Source organism: Motacilla alba, chromosome 15 (assembly GCF_015832195.1).
Source record: "Motacilla alba alba isolate MOTALB_02 chromosome 15, Motacilla_alba_V1.0_pri, whole genome shotgun sequence".
In the NCBI taxonomy this organism is placed as follows: Eukaryota; Metazoa; Chordata; class Aves; order Passeriformes; family Motacillidae; genus Motacilla; species Motacilla alba.
In genome coordinates, this window is record NC_052030.1 from 12,055,567 (window position 1) to 12,078,367 (window position 22,801).

General features: G+C 50.1%; 1 protein-coding gene across 16 annotated transcripts in view; it reads right to left on the reverse strand.

Moving 5' to 3' along the window:
• Positions 1–22,801, reverse strand: part of NCOR2 (nuclear receptor corepressor 2) — a 229,912-nt gene that overhangs the window by 141,383 nt on the left and 65,728 nt on the right. For 14 of the 16 annotated variants that reach the window (XM_038152377.1, XM_038152376.1, XM_038152375.1 and 11 more), the window contains 2 exons: positions 16,700–16,902; positions 3,957–4,084 (listed from right to left, as the gene is read on the reverse strand). In XM_038152377.1, the coding sequence (XP_038008305.1) occupies positions 3,957–4,084; positions 16,700–16,804 (233 nt within the window). In that variant the 5' untranslated portion in view covers positions 16,805–16,902. Of the gene's footprint in view, positions 1–3,956; positions 4,085–8,413; positions 9,122–16,699; positions 16,903–18,759; positions 19,927–22,801 lie in introns of those variants that run through there. The other 2 variants (XM_038152372.1, XM_038152379.1) reach the window with 2 other exon arrangements.

Consider the following 22,801-nt stretch of genomic DNA (forward strand, 5'->3'; position numbering starts at 1 on the left):
GCAGAAACACAGCAGCTGTTTAATGGATCCTAAATGTCACCCTGCAGACCAACACTGGGCAAGCTCTTCAGGCTCCTTGTGCCTGCTAAGCAGAACGGCTCTGAAAGAGGAGCACGGTCTCCTGAACTGGGAAAATAATCTTCTATGAAAATAGTGACTCATTCTGGATAAAGGTGGAATATACTGTGTTAACACACATACCATTTATTCCATTTATTTACAGCAACATTTTCTGCCAGAGAAGCAGAGAGAAGTATCCACCCTGGCATTCCTGCATTAATGTGGAACCTTGCTCTAAAATCCTAACACATATGAAAAGTTAGAAAAATCCAGTTCCTTCATTTTTCAGATCCCTCACCCTCTGGCACCTGCCATTTAACACTCAACCCAGTTTTTTTCACTTCTTCTGAGGACCAAAATATATATAGAAGAGGGAAAAAAGCCCTAATCCTTGTCACCTTGCCAGGACATTCCACTGCAAGTATTCATGGTACGACTTGTACCAACAGCAGATCCTGAAATACTTCTCTTCACTCTTGCAGACCAGTTGGCACAGCCAACTGAACAAGCTAAGGGGAAGTCTGCAGATCCTTCCAAGAAAAAGCCTGCTACCAAAAAACCATCACGGAAAGCAGCACATCCCTGCAAAGACAGGCACAGCCAATTTTCCCTGCAGCAAGAGATTCAGAGTGGTTCAGGTTTTCCTTCCTTCTTCCAGCCAGAATTGCTGCACAGGGAGCTCAATTCTTTGCCCAGCCACCAAGAGGTGATGACAACTTTTGATTGTGACGTGGAGAAGGGCAGTCTGGAACTCCCCAACAAGCTTCTTGCCCAGGAAGCCCCAAAAAGCAGGACCATCTCAGCATTCCACTCCTTCCAGCAAGTTACCACTCAACACCTTTTTGCCAATGACACTTAACACATTGTGCCCATTGTGCTTCACCTCCTGTTTCCTTTCCACTGAATCACATCTAACCACCATCCTGGTGCCCACAGCAAAACTGCAGCCAGGAGAGACTGAAAACGTGCACAGCTCTAGGAAGACCATCCAAGCAAGCCCAAATGATTTCTGTGGGATTTTGAGCATCCCCAGGGTCAAGCCCCCAATACAACGTGTAAAGACAACCTGCAGAGGCTTTAGAGATCTGTTCAAAGGATAACACCCCAAAACCAGCGCATGGAGTAAAGTGAATCCCTGCAGTTTCCAGGACAGGAAGGCAAACAGCAGCACTCACCAGGCAGGTGGGCTCAGAGGAACTGGGACCGGGTGGCACAAGGGCTGCACCCCCTGCAGCTGCAGGCAGTGCCCTGGATGAGTGCAAGGCATGGTGGTGATGGCAGGGCAGGGGTGTCCACCTGGGAATGCTCACAGGGCTCAGTCTCCAGCACTGTCAGCCTGCCACATCCCACTTGCACCAGACTTGCAAGCTGATATCCTTAAGGAGCAGAGCGATCCTGGAAGCGCTTCAGCCACCGCAACCAAGAGCAGACAGGCTGCTTCCTCTGAGCTCCCGAGGCAGCGGGGGAGTGGAAGGGCTCCCCTCTGCTCCAAGGGGAGGATTGTCACGTGCCCACCATCCCCGAGTGCCAGCTGGGCTGTCAGGCAAGGAACCGCAGCGAGGGTCTTCCTTTCAGACCCAGCACACCCCACGCTTCCCTCTGCTCACCCCTGTGCCGTGCTGTGGATGTTGTTTGCCTCGGTCTCCCTCCTCCCAGCCCCTCATGCCGAGAGCCAGCTGCCTCTGCTCGAAACCATCAATCCCAGCCCAGGAACAAAGCCAAGGCTCTGAGCCTGCCAAGGGGACTCAGCTGCAGCCACGGCTGCCATCACCACCCTCCCTCATCCAGGCTCTGCTCTGCACCAGGAAGAGCCACAGCTATTTTTTGGGGAGGGCAGCAACGACCAACCCAACCTGCTGCAGGGTCTTGGCCCTGGAACCCTCAGGTGAGTGACCACCACCCCAAGGGCTCCTCTTAAAACACTCAGGAACTGTGTCACAGCAGCTCCTCAGACCACCGAGGTGAACCAGCAAAGCCCCCAGAAAAAGGATTTTTAAGTGTAGAGCTTAAAAATGCAGAGAAACAGCAGTTGGCTTTGAAAAACAGACTAACAGCTCCCAACCCCAATGGTACCCAATCTGAATCACCTCAATAACTGATTACACTGGACTGAAAATTTCTTTACAATTTCTTCAAACACCCTCTCCTTTTTGCATCCCCAGATGCCCCCAAAAATTTTCAATGTGTCTATGTCCCACCATTCTGGCACAAGATGTCAACTGAACTGAAGCAGTATTTTTAGCTTTACTATGTAGTATAAATTTTGCAAAATCACTATTTTTTTGAATGTTAAGGGGAAAAGGAATTAAATGTAAGTTATTAAAAGAGTTTCTTTTTACAGCATGCCAAAACATCACCATTCAGGTTGAAAATGAGGTACCATGGTAAGCATGTGGATGTGTAACATCCCCTGACAACTCTGATTAACATTTACCCACATTCACGTGACTGTCAACATAAAAATTAAGTCTGGGGACTTTGAAACATTTTTAAGCCAAAGGCAGATGCCGGGGTGACCACACCAGACCAGGCATGTGGTACAGCAGACACCAAGGTTTGCAGTTGGGTTTTTTTTTAGTGATACAGAAAAACCAAGATACTTTTTTTCTGAACAGCGTATTACTGGAGAGCAGAACTGCTTCTCCATTTTGCAAACCATCAGTAGTGTGAAAAACAAAAACAGGCAGGAGCATGTTGCTGGGTCCTCTTTACCCATCTCCCCCAAATTTAGCTAAATCTGACCCAATTCCAACTTAACCGTGTTACTCTGTGCTAAGAAATCAAAGCACTGAGAACTCAAAGTGAGCCAAGGCAGTGCAACATGCTGCAATAAATTAAGGGTTATCAAAAGAGGCACGACCCTCTGTACGTGCAGGTGCCACAGGCATCACCCAGAAGGGCAGGTCCAGATGCAAAAGGAACTTTGAAAGGTACTTTTTGCCTCAGAATTCTCACAGGTTTGTTTCTGCTGAGCACCAAGCTGAACCAAGAAAAAGAGGATGCTGTCTGTATTTATTATGCATGCAGCACCCTGAGTTCTTACTCCTCTCCCCTAACAGTGATGATTTTAGAGAAACAGATTCCTCTCTGACTCTGCACTGGTTTTGTTCTTAGCCTCAGGAATGAGCACTAAAAGAATTGTTTTGCGTATATCTACTGTAGCAAGGCTCTTATTTCACTTCCAGGCCAGGTTTTTTTCCCCAAACCATAAACATCAAATGCAGAAGAGAAACTGTGAGAGAGAGCAGAGTTTTGCATTGAAAGAGAGAGTGAGAGCGAGGTCCTTCAAACAAATCAGCTGCTGTGGTTAAGGATGTACAGCATTCCCAGCCACAGCACTTGCCTGACTTGCACCTTAAAGCTCTGCCAGCCTCCCATGGGGCTACGGCAGGAAACAGGGACACAGGGAGAGGCACGAAGGGAGCAGAGGGGAAAAAAGCAGCTCAGAGAAAGTTGTGAGGGGAACGCAGAAAGAGAAACAAAAACAATGAAAGCAGAGAGGAAGAGCAGCAGCAGAGGAAGCGGAGATGGGGGAGGAAATGAGCTCTTCTCACTCCTCCCTGCAGCCTCGGGAGCCACAGACCAAACCCGACCACACGGCTTCACTTCCTATGCTGAAGAAGCCAACACAGCCAGTCATAGACACGTGAAGCTCCACAGAAGTGAGGGGGTGGTTTTTTTAGTTGTTTGTTGTTTTCAAGACTTCTTTACAACGCATGACAGTCAAAGGTAAGGAACCAGAAGGCAAAGGTGCCACTTGATTGGCAGAAGGAATCCAAACTGGTGGTCGGTACCCAAAACCAGCATCCCACTGCCCGGGTGGGTCCCTCCCAACCCTCCTGCTCCCACCCCAGCCTTGCCCCAAGCCCTGTTTGGAGCAGGCAGGGAGCCAGTACCTTTCATTGCCCGGCTGGAACTCGGAGAGCAGGGACGGCCTCCGGCGCTGCGGCTGCATGATAGACCCTGGCGGGAGGTGGGAAGCGAAATCCCTGGAATGATGCTGGTACTCCAACAGAGCCACGTCCTGCAGGAACAAACACAGCAGAGCACATCAGGCTGCTGGCAGCTCTCAAGCAAACAGAACAACTCAAAAACCCCGTGTAGATACTCCTCCTCTGAAGCACCGGGCCACAAAGCTCAGTGCTTTGCCCTCCCCAGAAGGCTCCCAGTAACTCCCAGTCCCACAACTGGAATGGTAGCTCAGCCCCTCGTTCAATCCAGCCTTTTCCAGGGGCTGCAGGCAGGGCTGGCTCCTGGGAAAGGACCCCAGCAAGCCCAACCAGCCACTGAGCACCCAGACACAGATTTTTGGCATCCAAGCAATCCTGATGACAATTGTGAATCCAAGAGTAAGAACAGGTAAGAACAAAATTAAGTCGTAGGATGCTTTCAGCTTCAGCAGTCCACACAGCTGCATGGAGAAAGAAAAAAAGGGGGAAAAAAGGCCAGAAGAAAAATCACAAATGTTATCTTGAAAATGTTCCTTTAACACAGCTCCCCTGGGCTGAGCTCAAGGGGTTTGAAAGGACAGTTTGCTACTTATTATGTGTACGTCCCTTTTGTTCCTTGACCCTTGGAGAGTACAGTACAGTATGTTCCTGATTTTAATTAAATAAGAAGCCCTCCTGCTCTGTGCCACAGACTGATTCCAGCAGCAGTATTTTAGGCAGCTACATTCAACTGCTATTTTTTATTTGCAGATAGATATTTGACCAGCAGACTAATCATCTAATTAACTAAGACCTTCAGCAATGGCAGAGAAAACCCTGTCACAGAATAACCCTGGTAACACTGACACACATTTACCTTAGAAGAACCAATTCCACCTGGGAGTCTATTTCTGAACAGCTCTCAACTGGAACAAGAAAGCTTTAACTTCCTCAAAAAGAGAGAAAGGAATTTCAGGGTCTACAGAAAAACAATATATTCATAAATAAGACACCACATGCATGCAGCTGATGTGGGAAAAGGGGGTCTCAACCCCAACAACTGCAACAGGAATTATTTGATCTGATGTAGTGAAGATCAATATGGGAGCTGGGGAAGTGCCCCAGCAAGGTGAATGGCAGGCAAAGAAAGGGTTTGGGAGCTTTAACAGCAACAACCTGAGCCTGGAGATGCCCTCTCCCAAGCTGGAAAAGAGCAGCCTCACAGTGGATGTCATGCTGTCCCCCAGCAAGCTGTGGAGGAGGAGTATCAAGGCCCAACATGTTTGACCATCAGAGAGTAAAATGAGAGTTCTTCTGGAAAGCCAAGGAGAAAATCAGAGATTATAAACATTCAGCCTGGGAGAGCCAAGAAAAGCAGATCTCCTACCTCGCATCCAGCCTCTCTTGCACAAAAGCTGAAAAGGCCAAATATCAAAGGGAGGAGGAAGGGGAATTGTGGTGTCCTGTGGCCACCACTTCTCGTGCCTAGAAAGCTGTGCTGGTTTTTGGAATCAAGTTTATTTCTCCCCACAGTCAGGCAACAGAGTGGTGCTGCTCCTTCTCTGCTCTGACCAATGTTGGGAAACACCAGGAACAAGAGAGTTCTGCCAGCCCCAGCTGCAGCCAGGCCATCCCAGCCCTCAGCCTCTGGGCCAAGGGGTGTCTGCAGACAGGTTCTTGCCACATCAAGAAGGGCATGACTTGGACAGTGTCCACTTATCCTCCCAGGGCTGTCCTGCTGTAAATCCAGGTGTGTGGGGAGGATGCAGCCCCACAAGTTGCTTTTCCTCCAGCTGTGGAGTCCATTCATGCAGGATGCCAGGGACAGAACATGCCACCACTCCAACCACAGATGGGACAAACACAGACATCTGAGGTGAGGGAGCCCATCAGCTCCTCCAGCCCAGCCAAAGCAAAATCCCTGCCTACAAACAAGCTTCCCCACGTTCACACTTGTCCTGGATTTAAATTAAAAATAAATATTTAAATAGAAGAGTGATGCAGCTCCTGACATCCACCTACAAAACAAACACATCGTGTCTGGGAAGACACACCAATAGGCCCAAAACCAGGACCATCACTTTCTGTGGGCGTATAAACAAGAATTACCCGTCTGGGAGGCTCAAAGGCTGTGCCCTTGAGAAAAAAAAAAAGGCTCTTGCATGCCCCAAGAACCATCTGTTTTTCCTTTTCCCCTGCCCACATTCAGCTGAGCTTTTGCCTCCTCTAACCCCGCCAGAAAATGGCTGGTGGAGCTCAGAACCTGCTGGCATGGCCTGAAGTGACTCTGACCTGCTCTGCCTTCCTTACATGCCTGCTGGGTTTTACAAGGAGAAAACAAAACCTAAAAATTAGTGAGGAGGATTAAAATTGACAAATTCCTGTGCCCTGTGATGAACTGTTAAGAGGCACCGTGAAAGCCCTGGAAGATGTAGGTGGATTAATTGCTCAGAAAGTTACTCCAGTAAATTGCACTGTGAGCTGTGACAGTGTTTTTCAAATGCAAACACCAGAAAGTTTATGAGTTGCCTTCAAACTGCCTGGTGGACTTGGCAGTGCTGGGCTGATGGTTGGATTTGATGACTCTGTGGGTATTTTCCAATCTAAATGATTCTATGACTCAGAAGAAGCTTCAATTTTCTCTAGCAGGGTTTTAAAGATACCTGCTGGGAGGCTCCTTGCTGCCAGCACCACTGCACCTTCCACACAGACACAGGAGCAGCACCCAGTGGGTGCCACCTGAATTCCCCACCACTGAATCACACAGATGTGGTGTAGCCCTCACCCTGACCTCAAATTTCTAGCACCTGCTCGTGGGCAACTCCAAGACACCTGAACTAAAACAACTGCAGAACCCTGCAGCCCCAAACTACATGTTGCTTCTTTTCCTCTCCATTGTTTTGCTGGGTTTTGCTCAATTCTATCTTTTTACTCCTCCTCCCCCTCTCTCTGCATCTCTTCCTGCCCTCTGCAAACCTTCCTCCCACCCCACAAATCTGCTGATCTGCCAGGGCACCCTCTCCAGACCTTTCAAATCTCCAACTGCCTCCAGTAAGGACTTTCTTCCTTTGACATCAACTTCCCTGTAGTTCCTTGTGGTTCTGCTGCTGCCACATGGATGTCCTCTGGGAAGCTTTTCAGATTTCATAAATTCAGTAAATGTCATGACAGAAATCAAGGAAGCAGAAAGACCATGTGACAGTCAGGGGCGCTGGCAAATCAAATTTGGGGGAGAAGGCCAGCACTGCCAAGGCCAGACAGACACCAAGAGTGCCACAGCACCACCACAAGCCACCCCAGCAGAGCAGGGCAGCACCAGGCAAAACCTTAGATAAATGAAATGCTGAAGACCCAAAAGGGGCCTCATTAAAACACTTCTTCATGCAGCAGACTGAAGAGGCACTTAGGCCCAACCTAAGGGACTAAAAGCATCCTCTGCTGCCCACCAGGGAATTTGGACACGTCCCTGCTGCTCCTGTGTGGGGTGCTGGGAGGGAGAGCCAGGGAAAGCGCCCTGAGTCTCAAGGCTTCTGTGCTATCCCTTGATTTGGGAGTGCCAAACACTCTTTCCATCCCCTTCCTGGTAAATCCTTCTATCCCAAATAACCTGAGTCTACCAGGCTCATTTAGATTTTCTAATCAAACTTTTTAAAGCCAGGCTCCTGAACACAATATCACAGAAAAGTTCTTGGCAACACACAGAGAAAGCCCAACGGAATGAAAAAGGAAGAAGCCACCCACCCCCACCTTTTTACATTATTTTAAAGCTTCCAGCCTGCCCTACCATAAAGTCTCTAGCAACCTCTTCAGTGCTGTCCCCGACCTCAGGGTAACCCCCACACTAAGCCAGCAACTGCAGGCAGTGCTTCTGCCTCTCTCGCTTTTTGTTTTGGACACGTGCACTTGCTGCTGTGCTTCATTTCTCCTTCCCTGCCTGCAGCTGCTGGTCCTGGCTGCCTGATCTCCAACCAGGAGGAAGAAGGGGAGGTCTGAGAGCGATGCTGGAAGCACCCCCAGGCGCTGACCCGCAGCACACGGCGCCAGAAACGCCACACTGCAGCCAAAGCACCTCTGACCCTGCACCCCCAGCTCCAGCACCAAGCACTTCCACACTGACAAGGCGTGCACCGACTGCTCCATCCCGATGGCCTTCCCATGGCTCCAAGAACCAGCCTCGGAGGAGGAGACCTCAGAGACGGGAGCCCTGCAGAAAGGAAACCCGGAGCTGGTCTTGCAACAGAAAGGTGAACAGCTCCTCCTCTCTTCCTCCCACCAGCAGAAAAACAAGTACAAACACCCAGTGCTTCTGGCTTCCTTGGGAAACAGCTCTGGAGCAAACCCATGGAGACCCAGAGTGCAGCTAGATGAGAACCTGCAGCACAGCTCGAGCAGCTCAACGCGTGAGATCCGTCCTCGTCGCTTACCACGTCCTCAACCCGAGAAAGCAACCGGGAGCTCCCCGCCGAGTTTCGGTGTAAGACAGCTTTGTTTAAAAACCACCGGGGTTGTTTTGCCGTGACGCCCAGGAGGAGCAGCCTGGGGTCAGCCACCACATCCGCCAGCTGGGCCGGCTCCCCGGCGGAGAGCCTCGAATCACGGCATGGGGCGCGGGCAGCGCCGCACCTGCGGAGCTCCCCGGCGCAGGAGAGCTCACCCCGTGACGAGCCACTGCCCCACGCTGTCCTCGTCACCTTCCACAGCCAGACAAACAGGCCTGGCCGCTGCACACGCTCCTCGAGGAGCGAATGCCAGCTCCTCGCCACCTCCACCACGCATTAGGGCTGCTCCTCACAAGCTAATCCAGAGTTCTATTGCAAATAGTTTTTATTTTATTTTCTAACAATGTGCTGTTTCTGCTGAAGCATTCAATGAGGCCAATTAATAATTGTGTGGCACAAACAGTGAGAAAAAACAATGCCAAAACATCCCTATTTATTTCACTTCCCATGAAGTGGCCCTTATCTAATCTCACAAAGGATGCCCGGTCTGTCCCTGCCGCTCGTGAGCGGCTCGCGTGCCGTTCTGGGAACGGTTAACCACAGGGGAAGTGATGGGTGATGGCACAGGGCTGGTGCCCCCCAGACCGTGGCACTGGTGGCACGTAGAGCCACAGCTGGACACTTCACAGCTGCTGCTCTGCCATGTCCATGTGGCCCAGAGCAACACGATGTCCAAGACGTGACCACGCAGCTTTGGACTGCAAAGCCACCCCATCCCCATCCCCATCCCCATCCCCTGGGGAAGCACGGGGCTTGCTGAGCTTCCTGCACCCCCAGAACCACACGGCCAGCATGGAGCAGCACATCCCAGCCTCGAACACGCCAGGGCCTCAGATCATCCTGCAGTTAATTTGTGGGGTGCACAAAGCAGCATGGCCACCACTCTGGTGGCTTTGTCAGAGACAAGGGATGTCACCCACCCCTGCTCTGCACACCCTCAACTTTGGAAAAAGAAGTTCCCTAACATCTTTCTGCCAGCAGTGAGTGTGACCTATTTTAGCAATAAAGGAAAAGTTCTCTGGTGCCTGGATACCCCTTGGCACTGGCAGCACAGCATTTGCTCATCAGACCGAGAAATGCACTTTTTAGCATCTGCCTGAAGAAAATAATTTTTCCCAAAGCCAATCCTCAAAGGTAAGAGGAAGGGGAAAGGTTTGGGAGGAACCGGGGTGGTAGCAGAGCTGTCACTGCATAAGGTCCAGACACAGCTCAGGCTGTGAGAAGGCCAGTGTGGCACACAACCCACCATGCTGAGCCTCCCCAGCCCAGAGGAACCATCCTCTGCTGCTGAAAGCCTCCTCTGAAGTGCAAAGGAGGCGATTATTGATCCAAACAGGTTGTCCACAAGCACAATGCTGTCTGCCCAACTTCCTCCCCAAAACCCTGTGAGGAGCTCACTGCAGGTTTAAGAAAAAAATACCAACAACATAGTCTAAACAATAACTCCTCCACAATCAGCTCTCCTGTTGAAGATAAGGTCAGTAATAAAAACCTGGCTGAATACATGCATTTTTATCTTGCCTACAGGGATGCAACATGTGCTGAAAAGACAAACGCCCTTATTGTTCCGAGACAGTCTCATTGCCATCCATCTCTCAGAAGCTGCTGACTTGGCCTTTTGTTTTAGGAGGTGACCACAGTGCGCGTGGCCCCTCGTTGGAAGGCACTGATTCCTGCTGCCATCCCTGCACCGAGGCCACGGCTGCTGCCAGCACTGATGGCATCCGGACCAGCTGCACAGCACTGCACCCTTCTCGATGCCCTCTCCCACCTCTCCAGCAAAGCAGGGCTGTCAGCAGCGCCTGGCTGCCCTGGCTGAATGTGCCATTCATGGACAAGTCACGTCTCGGTGAGGACAGCTCTCAGCTGTTGTGGCTTCCCGGTCATCTGACCGGTGCCGGGTGCTGGAGCCAGCTGCCAGCCCTCTCCCCAGCAGCCAGAGGTGCCCACAGAGCAGCAGCACATCCACTACAGTGCTGCTTTTCAGCCTCTCCCCATCACAAGACTTTTGTCCCAGTCGCATCCAGGCGCCTTTGAGTCGGGAATGACCCGTCTGCCCTTCCTCCAGCCCCCACGCCTGGTGCTGTGCTTCCTGAAGCCACGAACACACACCCAGGGTGAGCAGCTCTCCTCACACAACAAACACAAACTTTCTACCATAAAAGGCACCAGGTCATTTAGCTCATCATCACGTCTCTTCTGTAGTCCTCACCACCTCCTACCACACCTGCTGCCATACAACACCCACAGCCTATCTGCAGGTCCATGGAGGACCCTTTCAGCTTTCCACGTCCCCTACTCTTCCTTACACCTCAGCAAATCCTTCACTCGCTCAGTATTTCCAATAAATGCTGTGACAATGACAACCAGCAAAAGTCCCCAGTCTTGCAGAAGGTGCCTCCAGGGGCTGGTGGGGCAGCACAATCAGAGTCAGGCCTGAAGCACAGGAAAAGGCTCCAGGAGTGGCTATGGTGGCTTTGCCAAACCACATAAGCAGTGGAAGTTCTTTCTTCCCCTGTGGATTTACAATCATGAGATCAACCAAAAGCAAAGCATCACCTACATCAAATCATGTCCAAAAAGAAGATTAGGGAGCAACCACAGAAGTTTATTGTAGCTTGAAGTAAAAGAAGTGTTTTGGATAAAGGCTGTATCCTAGGGAAAACAAGATTTAAATACAAACTGCTGTAAGCCAACTTCTTCCCAGCAATGGGAGGGAGACCCTAGGGCAGGGAATTAGGTGTCCTGTTCTTTCACCTCCATGCTCTCCCAGTCCCAGAGTACAAAGCCAATTTCCCAAAATCCACCAGTGAGCTGCTCAGAGCTAATGCAATCTGTCACTGCAAAGGTACTCAAGAGAGATAGTGCTGAGTTCTCGTGACAGACCTGATCAGAGTCAGTATTTCCAAGGTATGCCTTTTATTTTCAGGTCATTCCTTAAAACATTAGCTGGAGCCCAGCAGGCAGAATCCAGGCTTCCCTCTCTCAGCTGGTAGCAGGAGTTTGTTCTTTGTGCTCGGAGGTGGTGCACCATAAACTCTTCCATTTCTCCTGGACCACTGACACAGACCGGCAATTTGCTCCCAGGAGACAAAAGCGTGAATAACCACTCCAAGGAAAACCACCACAGCAGCAGTAAGGCACAGTACAGTGCCCCTGGGCAGGCTTACCTGGTCACCGTGTCACTGTGGAGAGGAGCGAGCTCCTGCCATCCCTGGAGCCTGCGCCTCCCTCCCGACAGCACCTTCCGCAGCAGGACACTGCGTTAAACTCGCCCTGCTCAAACTGCTGGGAGGAGGAGTCTGGGCAGGGAAGGCACTCCATTCCCCCCAGGCCACTTTTTGGCCTGGACACCAAATCAACACGCAAGTTTGCACCAACCTCTTGTCTCTGGTTCACACAGACAAGGAAGTTATTTATCACGGGCCAAAGCAAACGAGCCATGGGGCCGGGACGCTCCTGCACAAGGGCTGCGGTGAGAATGGGGAACCTAATGAAGGACCTGCTGAGCTGCTCCCAGCCTGGAGAGGGGGCATGGGAAAAGCACAGTGGTCTCAAAGCTGGAGCAGAGGAGTTCAGGAGGGCTTAAGCTCACCTTTCCATCCCAGATGAAGCTGTGTGCAGGGAATGGGGGCAAACAGCAGGAAGGAGGCAAAATGAGCCTCTTGTTTAACAGAGAGGGAAAAGTGCTCACAAAGAGGAATTTCAAGGGATGATGGAGCACCAGTTTCATACGAATGTGTACACACCCCAATCCTACCAATCCTTAATCCTGCTTAGCATCTCTAGTACATGAAACACTTAAAGCACCCCAAAAGCAGAAGCTGTTTTGTCACAGAGGCTGCTGCTTGAGGACACCCTGTGTGCCCTGACCCCCAGCATCTCCAGCACCTGATACCACCCTCCTGGAAAGCCCAGCCTGCATCCCAAACCACACCATTCCTGCTCTGAAATGTCAGGGCACTAACAGGAGCAGGAAGGCTAGTAAGGAGGTCACAGGAAGAAAGTGGATTCACACAGGAGGAGAAGAGGGGAACCCTTCTGTTCCCAGGGAATATTGATCATGAAGAGGCTTTAAAAAGAAAGGGAGACGTGCACTACACAGGAAAATTGATCTGTTTACAGAAAATATCTGCAGGTTGCCTGAAAATGAATATCCTTCATGTGAAAGTTTCCTTTGAGAGAGCATGAACTTTGGACACATTAGAAGGTTAAGAGCGTAAGTAATGTGTTTTTTCACCTTTAGCTAAAGGTCATGGAGCATTCAAACAATTCCTCTGTTTCCAAGCTGAACATGACAGAAGTCAACTGCGCACCCCAACATTACAGCTAATGAATATGGAAAACAGAAATGTTTTCCCTGCACTCTGGCCAAGAATCACTCTGTGCCCTTAAGAAGAAACTGCTGATTATTGGAGATTTTAGTTTTACCTCAGGAAAGTCAAACAAACCAGAACCTTTTCACTAAGCTTCCTTCTTCCCCTTAAAAGCATGTTGACTTGTCAAAGCTTTTTGCAAGTCATTGTCTACCAAGGCAGAATTAAATTCAGAGTCATTATAAAATTTTGCACCCTTTTCACAGCACACCCAGCCTTCCCAACAGCTGTTGGGACCAGATATCTCTCAGTGAAGAGGAAGAGGAGGAAGACACCTGAGCATGTTGCTTACCCTGTGGGAGCACTCGTTTGCTGTGTCAGCCATTGGAGAGAGCTCAGTCTGGGTCAGACCCACGGGTTCACAGCCCTGCCCAAAGCTGGCAACCAAGAGTGAAACCAGACAACAAACATCCTCACTCAACCAGTACTGGTCTTCTCTGCCAGCTCCAAACTCAGCTGTAGCTCGCGGAACATGCTGCTGGGAGGAGTTGCCCATATGCACAAAGCATATTTCTGTTTGTTTACTTGAAATACACTTTTTTCCCCCCCCATTTTGCTGGATATTCCCTTAGGCTTTATGAGATGGGAGAAGAAAAAATCCCTCAGCCTGCTTCCACTGCCTCCTGCCCCTTCACAACATCTCCTCTCACTTGCCTCATCTGTGAAATCAAACAGCTGCAATCCTTTAAATCACTTTTCATAAAGTGTCTCCAAGCCTAAAATAATGTCACGGCTCATTTCTGAGCTCAGCATTCCTGCCGCGCCGCATTTCCCTGGGTGCGACCGTCACACTTGAGCTGTGATTATTTATTTATATTATAATAGCATTTGCAGCCCTGCTGTGCTCAGCCCTGCACACGCGCCCAGGAGGTGACCCAGGGCGTTTCCACCACCAGGATAAGGATCCCTGAGCTGACGAATTCCCAGTTCTCAGGAAAGGATGTCTTGGAACACAACAAACCAGAACCAAAATTTAATTAGATGCAAGACACGTTAGTGTCGGGTTGGTTTTGGCCTCTCTTGGTTTCTTCCAAACAAGCTCTCACTGTGCAAACACACCCCATGACAAAACTGACCTGGCCAAGACATGCAAGCAAATACCGCTGACTTTTAATATTAAACAGCGCAGCAACTTCAAAGGAACTGGGCTCTCCTCTCCCAAGCAATCCCACCAGAGATCAGCTCCAGCCCCAGAGCCATGGCCAGGCTCCAGCTCACGGCGCCGCCGAGCAAGAGACACGTGTTTGTGAACAGCTGAGAGCGGCGGGGCAGATCATGCAGGGACACGCTTCCAGAAACACTCTGCCTACCCTCCCAGCACGGGCAAGGTGCGTCCGTTTGTGTGGGGCTGGCACACTTCTGCCCACAGGAGTCTTCTGGCTTTCCATCCAAAAAAAAATCTCAGCTCGGACCTCTCCTGCATCCAGACACCCAAAAGGTATCACATAACTCCGGGTGATTACATGTGCCTGTAAAAATAGCTTCTAGAAGTGAATGCCAGCAGCTTCTTCCAACATTAATACAACAGAACAGAACCAGTGTTCACTGCAGGCTGCAGAAACCCCCAGCTCCAGCCCACTGCAAACAACTGCCCTGCTCATACTGCTGTTGCAGCACTAAGGGAAAGCAGTTGGGATCTGGCAGGAGACGAGGACTCAGCACCCCAAGGACAGGAGCCATTGACAGTCTTTTTAAAATCTGTCTCCACACTGCAGATTGAGGTTCCTTCGGTTTGCTTTTAAACCACAGTCTTGCAACAACAGCAGATCATGCTCACCTGGTCGCATCCTCCACCCGCTTGGGTTTCTTACAAAAAGGAGAACTGGGATTTTCTTTTTGAGACAAATGCTCTCGGTTATGTTCCAGCCCCCAAACAAACACGCTCACAGTGATGGAAGCAAAGCTCCCATAAATCGAACCAGGTCAGCGTGTCTCATAGCCAGGATGAAAAGCTTCTTTGTGCAGCAGCACGCAGGCCCCGAGCGATGTAGATGAGCCAGCAAACGCAGCCAAGAGCTCGTCCCGCGCCCTCCTTAACGTTTCTATTTCAAAGCCTTTCCAATCTCCAGGTCTGCTCCTTGTGCCACTCTGCTGAAGCCAAGCAAAGAGGGCAAATGAGGGAATATCAGCTCTTCACTGGCATTTCGTGGGTTTCCAGACTCTCAAGTCGAACACCAAAACCAGCACAGACTGAATTTGACCATTCAGCAGCTGTGACTGTCAAATGTAACCCCAGACAAGGTCTCCTCCCTGACCTGCATTTCAGGCACCTTCCACCTCACTGTGATCCACCAAGAAGCAGCTCCAAAGACCCTTGGAAGTGTGAGCCATACTCCAGCACCTAATAAGATTCCTTTAAGCAGCCTGAGCTGACTAAAGCTGTTCCACTAAGAAGAGTTTCCTCCGCTAAGGGCTTAAACTGAAAACATTCACCCGCCTGGGACGAGCAAACACAGGCTTGAGTGAGACAGCACAGAAAGGAGAGGCTGGACCCAGGTGAATTAACCTCTGTGAGTTCTGGTACATTCTACAAGGCAGAGCCAAAAAAAAGAAAAAATCATCTCCAGCTTATGCTTTGATCCAAGAAGAGAAAAGATTACAGGTCAAGACTAAGAGGGGGGGAAAAGAGGGGGAAGGATAAAATGGAAAGCTCAGCAGCTCAGTTATCTTCTTGCTCCCCAGGAGAGCTGCATAAAGAGAGACAGAGGGCAGGAGGCAGGTTCACTCTCAGCAGTTTGCCTGGGAAGCAGGAGAGCTCTCCTGTGGGTGTGAGGGCAAGGACTGGGCTCACTGGGAAGCAGTAAGCCCACACACAGAAGATGGTCCTTCCCCGTGATTCAGTGCCAAGCAAAGGCCATGCCAAAAAGGGCTGGAGGACATGTGCTCCTGCTCCACAAGAACGGTCAAACCTTCCCCTTTGCCCCCAGGCTGGATGCACCCAGCCAAGGGTGCTCTTGCCAGGAGGATGAACATACACAGGTGCTCAGAAATGACGAGCCAGAGCCCATGAGGAGCACCACAGCAAGTGCTCAGGAAAAGGCTGGAAAGAGAGAGAAAAACTGAAAGCACCATATGGAGAAACAAAAGAGGATCCCATGAGAGAGGAACAGTGAAATCCTGTACCACAGGCACGGAAATGGTCTGATTTCTCTGTAACAGCCGCATCCGAGACCGGCGTGGCTGAACCACTGCCCCGGCACCGGGGACACCCACGTGGCTCCCACGCTGCCAGTGGCTGGGCAAGGAAAGCCGTGGCCGATTGTATTTGCAGGGTGCCCTGATGAAGGAAGGAATGATGAATCTGACTCCATGCTCTCAGAAGGCTAATTTATTATTTTATGATACTATATTATATTGAAGAATAAACTATACTATACTAAAGAATACAGAAATGATACTTACAGAAGGCTAAAAAGATAATAATAAAAAAGATAATAATAATAAAACTCGTGGCTCTCTCCAGAGTCCTGACACAGGTCTGGCACTGGTTGGCCATTGAATCAAAACAACTCACCAGAAACCCAATGAAATAATCACCTGCTAGACTGGCTAAAAAGGTAATAATAAAAAAGGTAATAATAAAACTCACGACTCCCTCCAGAGTCCCGACACAGCTCGGCACTACCACTGAGTCAAAACAACTCACCAGAAACCCCATGAAACAATCACCTGTTGGATAAACAATCTCCAAACACATTCCAAAAGAGCAAAACACAGGGAGAAGCAAATGAGATAAAACTGTTTTCCTTTTTCTCTGAGGCTTCTCAGCTTCCCAGGAGAAAAAATCCCGGGCAAAGGGATTTTTCAGAAAATGTGACAGTGACAGTGGCCTTACCGCGTGCGGGCGGGCAATCTGCACCGGGTAGGACATGGCGTGCGGGGGGTAGCGCGGCTCGGCCGCGCGCCAGCTCTGCGTCACGGGCTGCGTGGAGCCAGACATGGCCAACGGGCAGGCACTGCCTCCGAATCACCAGCGAAGGATTAGGAGAGCCGAGAGCTCCTCTTCATCGTGTGTGCGCTCCCCACGTCGTGCAATAGCTGGAAGGAAGCGGGAAAGCAGCAGGTTAAAATTCAGTCAGCCGCAGACCTGTGACACAACCGAGCGTCAGGCCTTGGGCTGTCACCAAAACCTCACTGCCCTCGCAATTCCCCTGCAGCCCCGCTCTCCATCTGGCAAACCCCACTGCTAAGTTTTTTCCGTAGATTACTGCTATCCCAGGAAGTCCACATGTAAGATTTTCCCAAATTTATCCCACCCAATTTCCCCAGAAAGCCTTCACCCACCCCCAGCAGGACCAGGAAGCCAAACTGCCAGCTATTTCTTTGGGTCCCGTTGATCTCTAAGTCTCTTGGAGATGGGTATTTTTTTGCAGGGTGACTCAGTTTCCAAAAACACAGTCTAGAGTTCTGGCATTTCAACACAAGGCCCAAAAAGGCACAAGGTCCCTCCCCAGCCCATCCCTTTCAACATGCACACTCTCACATGTCAGTGCTCTTCTTTCCAAGCTGTGGCCACTTCTGCAGCCCTCTGAGGTAAGCCCTGATCTAATGGCAGGAGGGACACCAGGCACCGACCTCGCCTGCAGCTGTGTCCACCCATGAAGCTACAATAAAACCCAGGACTAAAGCATGTCACACACCTTCAGTGCCACCTGGATCAGCCCTTCTGACAGGGCCAGAGTGCCAGAGAACACAGCACAGCCCCGAGGGAATTTTCACAAACACCCTGTCACCCACTCGTTCACTCCTCTACCACCTGTTGCAATTCCTTTAGCAGCTGCAACAAAATCAGGAAAACCAACAAAGTGGGAAGGTGCCTCTTGGCCCCAGGGCGAGATTTACAAGTTACTGATTTTTATAGATACTTCACACTCTTTGCTTGGTGATGACTTTAAGCCTCCTGGTTTTTGTCTGGATTACAGTGAAAAAGTAACAAAGGTCTAAATGCTGCCCTTCATCGCTGTCAGTGTGAGGTGCATTAACTATTATTCTCAAATTAACAGCTAGTTACACAAAGCTAAAGTGCCACTGCTGCCTGCCCGGGTCAGGGGATGTTATCAGGACTGGTCCCAAGCAGGGATCAGCTCCCTGGGACCCATTCTCCATCCCACCCAGGCTGGGCAGGCTCACACACCTCCTCCCCAGGGCAGGTACGTGTTATGCACGGACCTGTGCGAGGTTTTTGGCAATATCAAACTCTTCCAGCAGCACACCAGGAACAGCGAAGGAAGCTTCCAGTGCTCCCAGGAGCCTCTCCCCACATTTGTGGTCTCTGTGCATGGGGAGCACAGCCAGCCCCAGCCAACGCAATTTCAACTGAAACAGCAGTTGGCGTGCACAAAAACCAAAAAGGGGGTGGGAAAGCTGGGGGGAAAAAAAAAAAGGCAGAAAGAAAGAGGAAGCTTTTCTTTTTCTATTTCTTTTCCCTCCTGCGAGACCACAGATGAGCCCGTGCTGATAAACCCCTCGCTATCTGCTGCAGGCAGGCACAGAGCTGCCTCTCTGCTTTGCCAGCAGCCACGCAGCCTCACAGCCAGAAAAAACCAAACCAAGGCAACGGTCCCTGGCAGCCAGGGCAGGGCAGCCCAGGGAGGCCCTCTCAGCCAGAGGTCAAATCTTACAGAAATCACCTTCTCGGCAAATCCCCATGAAGCCTGAGGATGACAGACACACCAAGACATCACCACGCTCCTGATGGGGGTCAGGTGAGTCTCTTTGAATAAGGTATTTTACCAAGAGACAAATGGAAAAAGACAAGGTTTAGCTCTCAAGGCAGGGTGCAAAGGGGTAACTAGGTCCCTGTCCCTCCTGCTTTCAGCTCACTCCCTGCACAAGGGCTGGGATTCCCCCCATTTCTGGATCCAGGTATCCCTGCTGAGCCCCAGGGCACCTTACCTGCCAGCCCAGGGAAGCACCGGTGGCCTGGGAGCAGCCTGGCCCTCATCCCAGATGAGACAGCCTCCCCATGCAAGAGCTTGGCGTGCTCAGTGCAATCCAGCCCGGGCAGGAAAGCCCCTGTGCACACGGGGGAATTCAGAGATGCCCAGAACAGGCGTTTTTATACTTCCAGTATGACTGTCCCACTTCCCCTCATGCTTCCGACTGGATGGGATTTTGCTCACCCATTCCCACCCTAAGCTGGGGGCTGTGCCAGGAGCACGTGGTCCAAAACCTGCTGTGCTCACCATCCAGGGAGACACCAGCACCCTCCCAGCTCTCCTGCAGCCCAGCTCTAGGGCCAAACCCTCCCTGCAGCTGCCCAGGACATGTGCACGGGGCTCTCAGGGGCTCTGAAAGCTCAGTGGGATCTGCAGTAATTTAAGGTACTTTCCCAATAACAGATTCTAACTCAGACATCTTGGCATACGGCCACCTACAAGTTAATTAGCACATGTAAAAATATATATATACACACATACACACACACTCCAATCCAGAGTCCATGGCTGCTTTCAGCAAGCCAAGGCTTCCTGGAAGCACAGCAGGTAGATCTGACCATGCTGAGGCAGCTGTCTACAGTAAAAGAAATAGGATGATTTTTTTTTTTTAACTCTTCAGATCAGCAGTTCAGCTTAAAACACAGCACCAGGTGCAAAGCCACATGGTATCGAGCTCTAAAACAGTTTAAAAGCTTTTTTGCCTAGGTCTGTGCAACTAAAAAAAGTTAACTGTCTGCTAGAGGAATGCAGACACAGGATGAAATACAGGGGCCAACAAAACCCTCCTGCACCAAGGCACAGTCTGTGAGCTGTGTCCTGCATTAATCACAAGCTAGCAGCAGCACAAAAGGATTTTTCCTTAACAAGGGCAGCAAACCACCTCTGCCTCTATTGAGGCTTCTTGTCCTGGGAAGACAAAAGTAAAAATCACATGGTCCTTGCAGGCAGGAGAGAAGCACTGCCCATGCATTCCCACCTTTGCAAGCAGCAGGTCACCAGCAAGATCCCAGCACAAGCCCTGGATGTTTCTACCTCAGCAGGACTGGGCTGGAGCCAAACAAGGTCACCAAAGCACTGGGGCAGCTCCACAGAGGCCTCAGATCACACCTCGGGTCCCATTTTTACACTCCATGTGCCCAGCCCAGCAGGCAAAGACATTATGGGGGCTCCCACTGGGGAGTAAAGTGGGAGCACATCCTGCAGGACATGCACTGGTGCCCTTCTCTGGGTGCAGCTGGGACACCAGGCCACCTACTCCCAAAAAGACACGGGTGCCTCCTCCTCCAAAAATCTATTCATTATTTTTAAGAGAGGAACACAAACAATAGGAACAGATTAATGGAAGTAAGAGAGAGAGTGCAGCCAGGCTCTTTAAATCTTTAAAATCAAACTGTTTAGTTCTTACTTTCTCAACTGATTTTGATGAAGAACAGACATTGTCTCACAGGAAAGGTATTTCCCCCCCCAGTTAGAGTCTCCATCTGAGACTGTTTTACCCACAGACCTGCATTAGCCATTACAGCACTAGGTACCAGGAGATTTATGGTCTCTGATTAGGAGCAGAGAAAGCTGGAGGTTATCACCACAACCAGAATCAGGGCTACAACATGAACGTGCGGAGGAGGTGAGTGCCTGTGGAACCTCCTGTACCTGTTTACTGTCACCTGTTGAAAGACTCACAGGATTCTGCCCCTCTGCTAAAGCCCTCAAAACTCCCCCATCCTCCCCCTGCCCTCCTGTTTCTCCTCTTCACATGCCATTTACCATCTAAAATTGTTTCCCCATCGCCTGCTCTCCCAATTCACACCACAAAAGCACCCTACAAGCCACAGCAAGCCGCTGCAGGCTGGCCCACGTGCCAAGGAGCTCTGCCCCAGCTCCCAGCAGTGTCCCCAGCCCATGCCACTGGGGTGCACAGCACCAGGCCAAGCACATTCACATCCAAGAGCGGGGCACAGAGGAGTCCACAACACCCCATAGCCACCTCTGGATTCCCAGCCCTCAGCAGCTGGGCACAGGGCTGTACAGCTCCACCCTGGACCTTCAGTGCAGCTCCCTGCCACAGCAAAGCCTGCACTGATACCTGCTAAAACCCTGCAGGTCTAAAATAAGGGGTTTGCAATTAAATCCAGCTGCAAAAAAAAAAAAAAAAAAAAAAAGTAATTAACATCATCCAACACACTTGTTGCTCTTCAAAGTTAGAGACAACCTTCCTGATTTGCTCTGGACTCCTCAGGGAGAGCAGGATTCCCAGGCAAGGTCCCTGGCTTGACTGGTACAACACAAATGTGGGCCAGTTGCTGTAATTACCCCGTGCCTGAGTTCATCTATCTGAAAGGTGAGAACAACAAGACACTCCCAGCTCACAGAAAATACCAGTTCATCTGTTCTCAGAGGAGTTTTAAAGATCCCAACGAAAACACATGGCTCAAGTTCAAAACACACTTTTTTTTTTTTTTTTTTTTTTTTTTTTTTTAAAGCAAGGACATGCTGAAATAAGATTAACAGAATATTTTTGTTTCCTAAGCCCAGAGTAATGTTACTCAACTTGTGGTCTACGGACCATGGGTGATCTACAGAAGACGTTAAGAGGCAGCCCACAAAATGCCTGCCATACTCCTCATTAAAAGGCAAAATCTAGTACCACCACACCATGCAGACATGGCAAATTAGAGAAATACTGCTGGCACGCACCAGTGCATTTCACTGAAGAGTATTGACAACAAAGCTCATATTTAATTACATTAAATGATGCAGTTTTTGGAAAAAACAACAAAGTCGTCTTTAATCAAATGCTAAATACATGACAATTTTCCTCCTCAAACAAGAAATAAAAGGTATATATCCTCCGGTCAACTCGTGTATTTTCAAATAAAAGTTAAGGAGACCTTTGTAATGCTGCTTAATTAATACCAAGCCGTAACATCCACCTCCAGGAGTGCAACCAATCATGGTGCCTAAGAAACCCCAGCACCCAGGTGTGTGTGGCACAGCAGAGTGCATTGCTTGTCGGCCTCCACCCCACTGACGTGCAGCTCTAGATCAAAACCAGACCTGAAAAGCAGCTAGGAGATTTACTCACTCTTGCTTTAAAGGACTAGTGGAAGCAGAAATAATTTAGACGTGATGAAAATGGGTAGAGAGCTGTTCCTAAGAAATGCACCACAACGTAATGTTAATGGATTTGTCTAATCAATATGTGCATGAAATTTTCTTGGAAGACAGTTGACATTATACACAAATATTTGTATGTACTGTATCTGTGAAGTCCTTTCAAGAGGAAAGCAGGCTGTCTGCCACAAATTTAGGGCTCTATTCAGAACAACAAAGATAACAATGTCAATGTCTGCAGCCCGGGAATCCACAGTTCAATCACAGCAGAGCACAGAGGTTTTACATTAACATTGCAGCACAGGGTCAACAGGAAAGATCAGGCACATCCTGAGCTCTGTGGCATGAAGGAGAGGTTATTTCAACCCCAGGGATCAAGGCTTGTACCTGCATGTGATCCTAAAACATTTTCCTTGCTTTGGAGGAGTACAGAAGTCAAGCCAGACTGGCAGCACCCCGCATGTGATGGTCAGACCCTGCAGCTCCTCCAACATCAGTACCCAAAACAGCTCTTGTCCCATTCCCCAACTCACCTGCTGGCAGAGCTCTGCTCCCTCTTCTCTTTTGTCCAGCTGACTTCTGAACTAGATTTTTCCCTTGCCTGACCAACGGTGCAGATGCAGAAGCAACTATGGCAGCAGATGTGGGGGAAGAAGGGACCTTGCAGCTCCACCACAGAGCTGCTCAGAGCAGGGTGTTGCCCTTGTAAGAAGGTACAACTGGTCCCTAAGGCCATGGAGGGGATGACAGAAGCTCAGGAGCTGAAGTCTCTCATGCTGGTTTGCTGTCTCATAGCTGCAATCAGGCTGCATCAGCTCTCCCAACCACGGCACGGCTCCACACAGAACCGGTTCCAACCCCTGATGAAAGATGACTTCTCTGCCCTG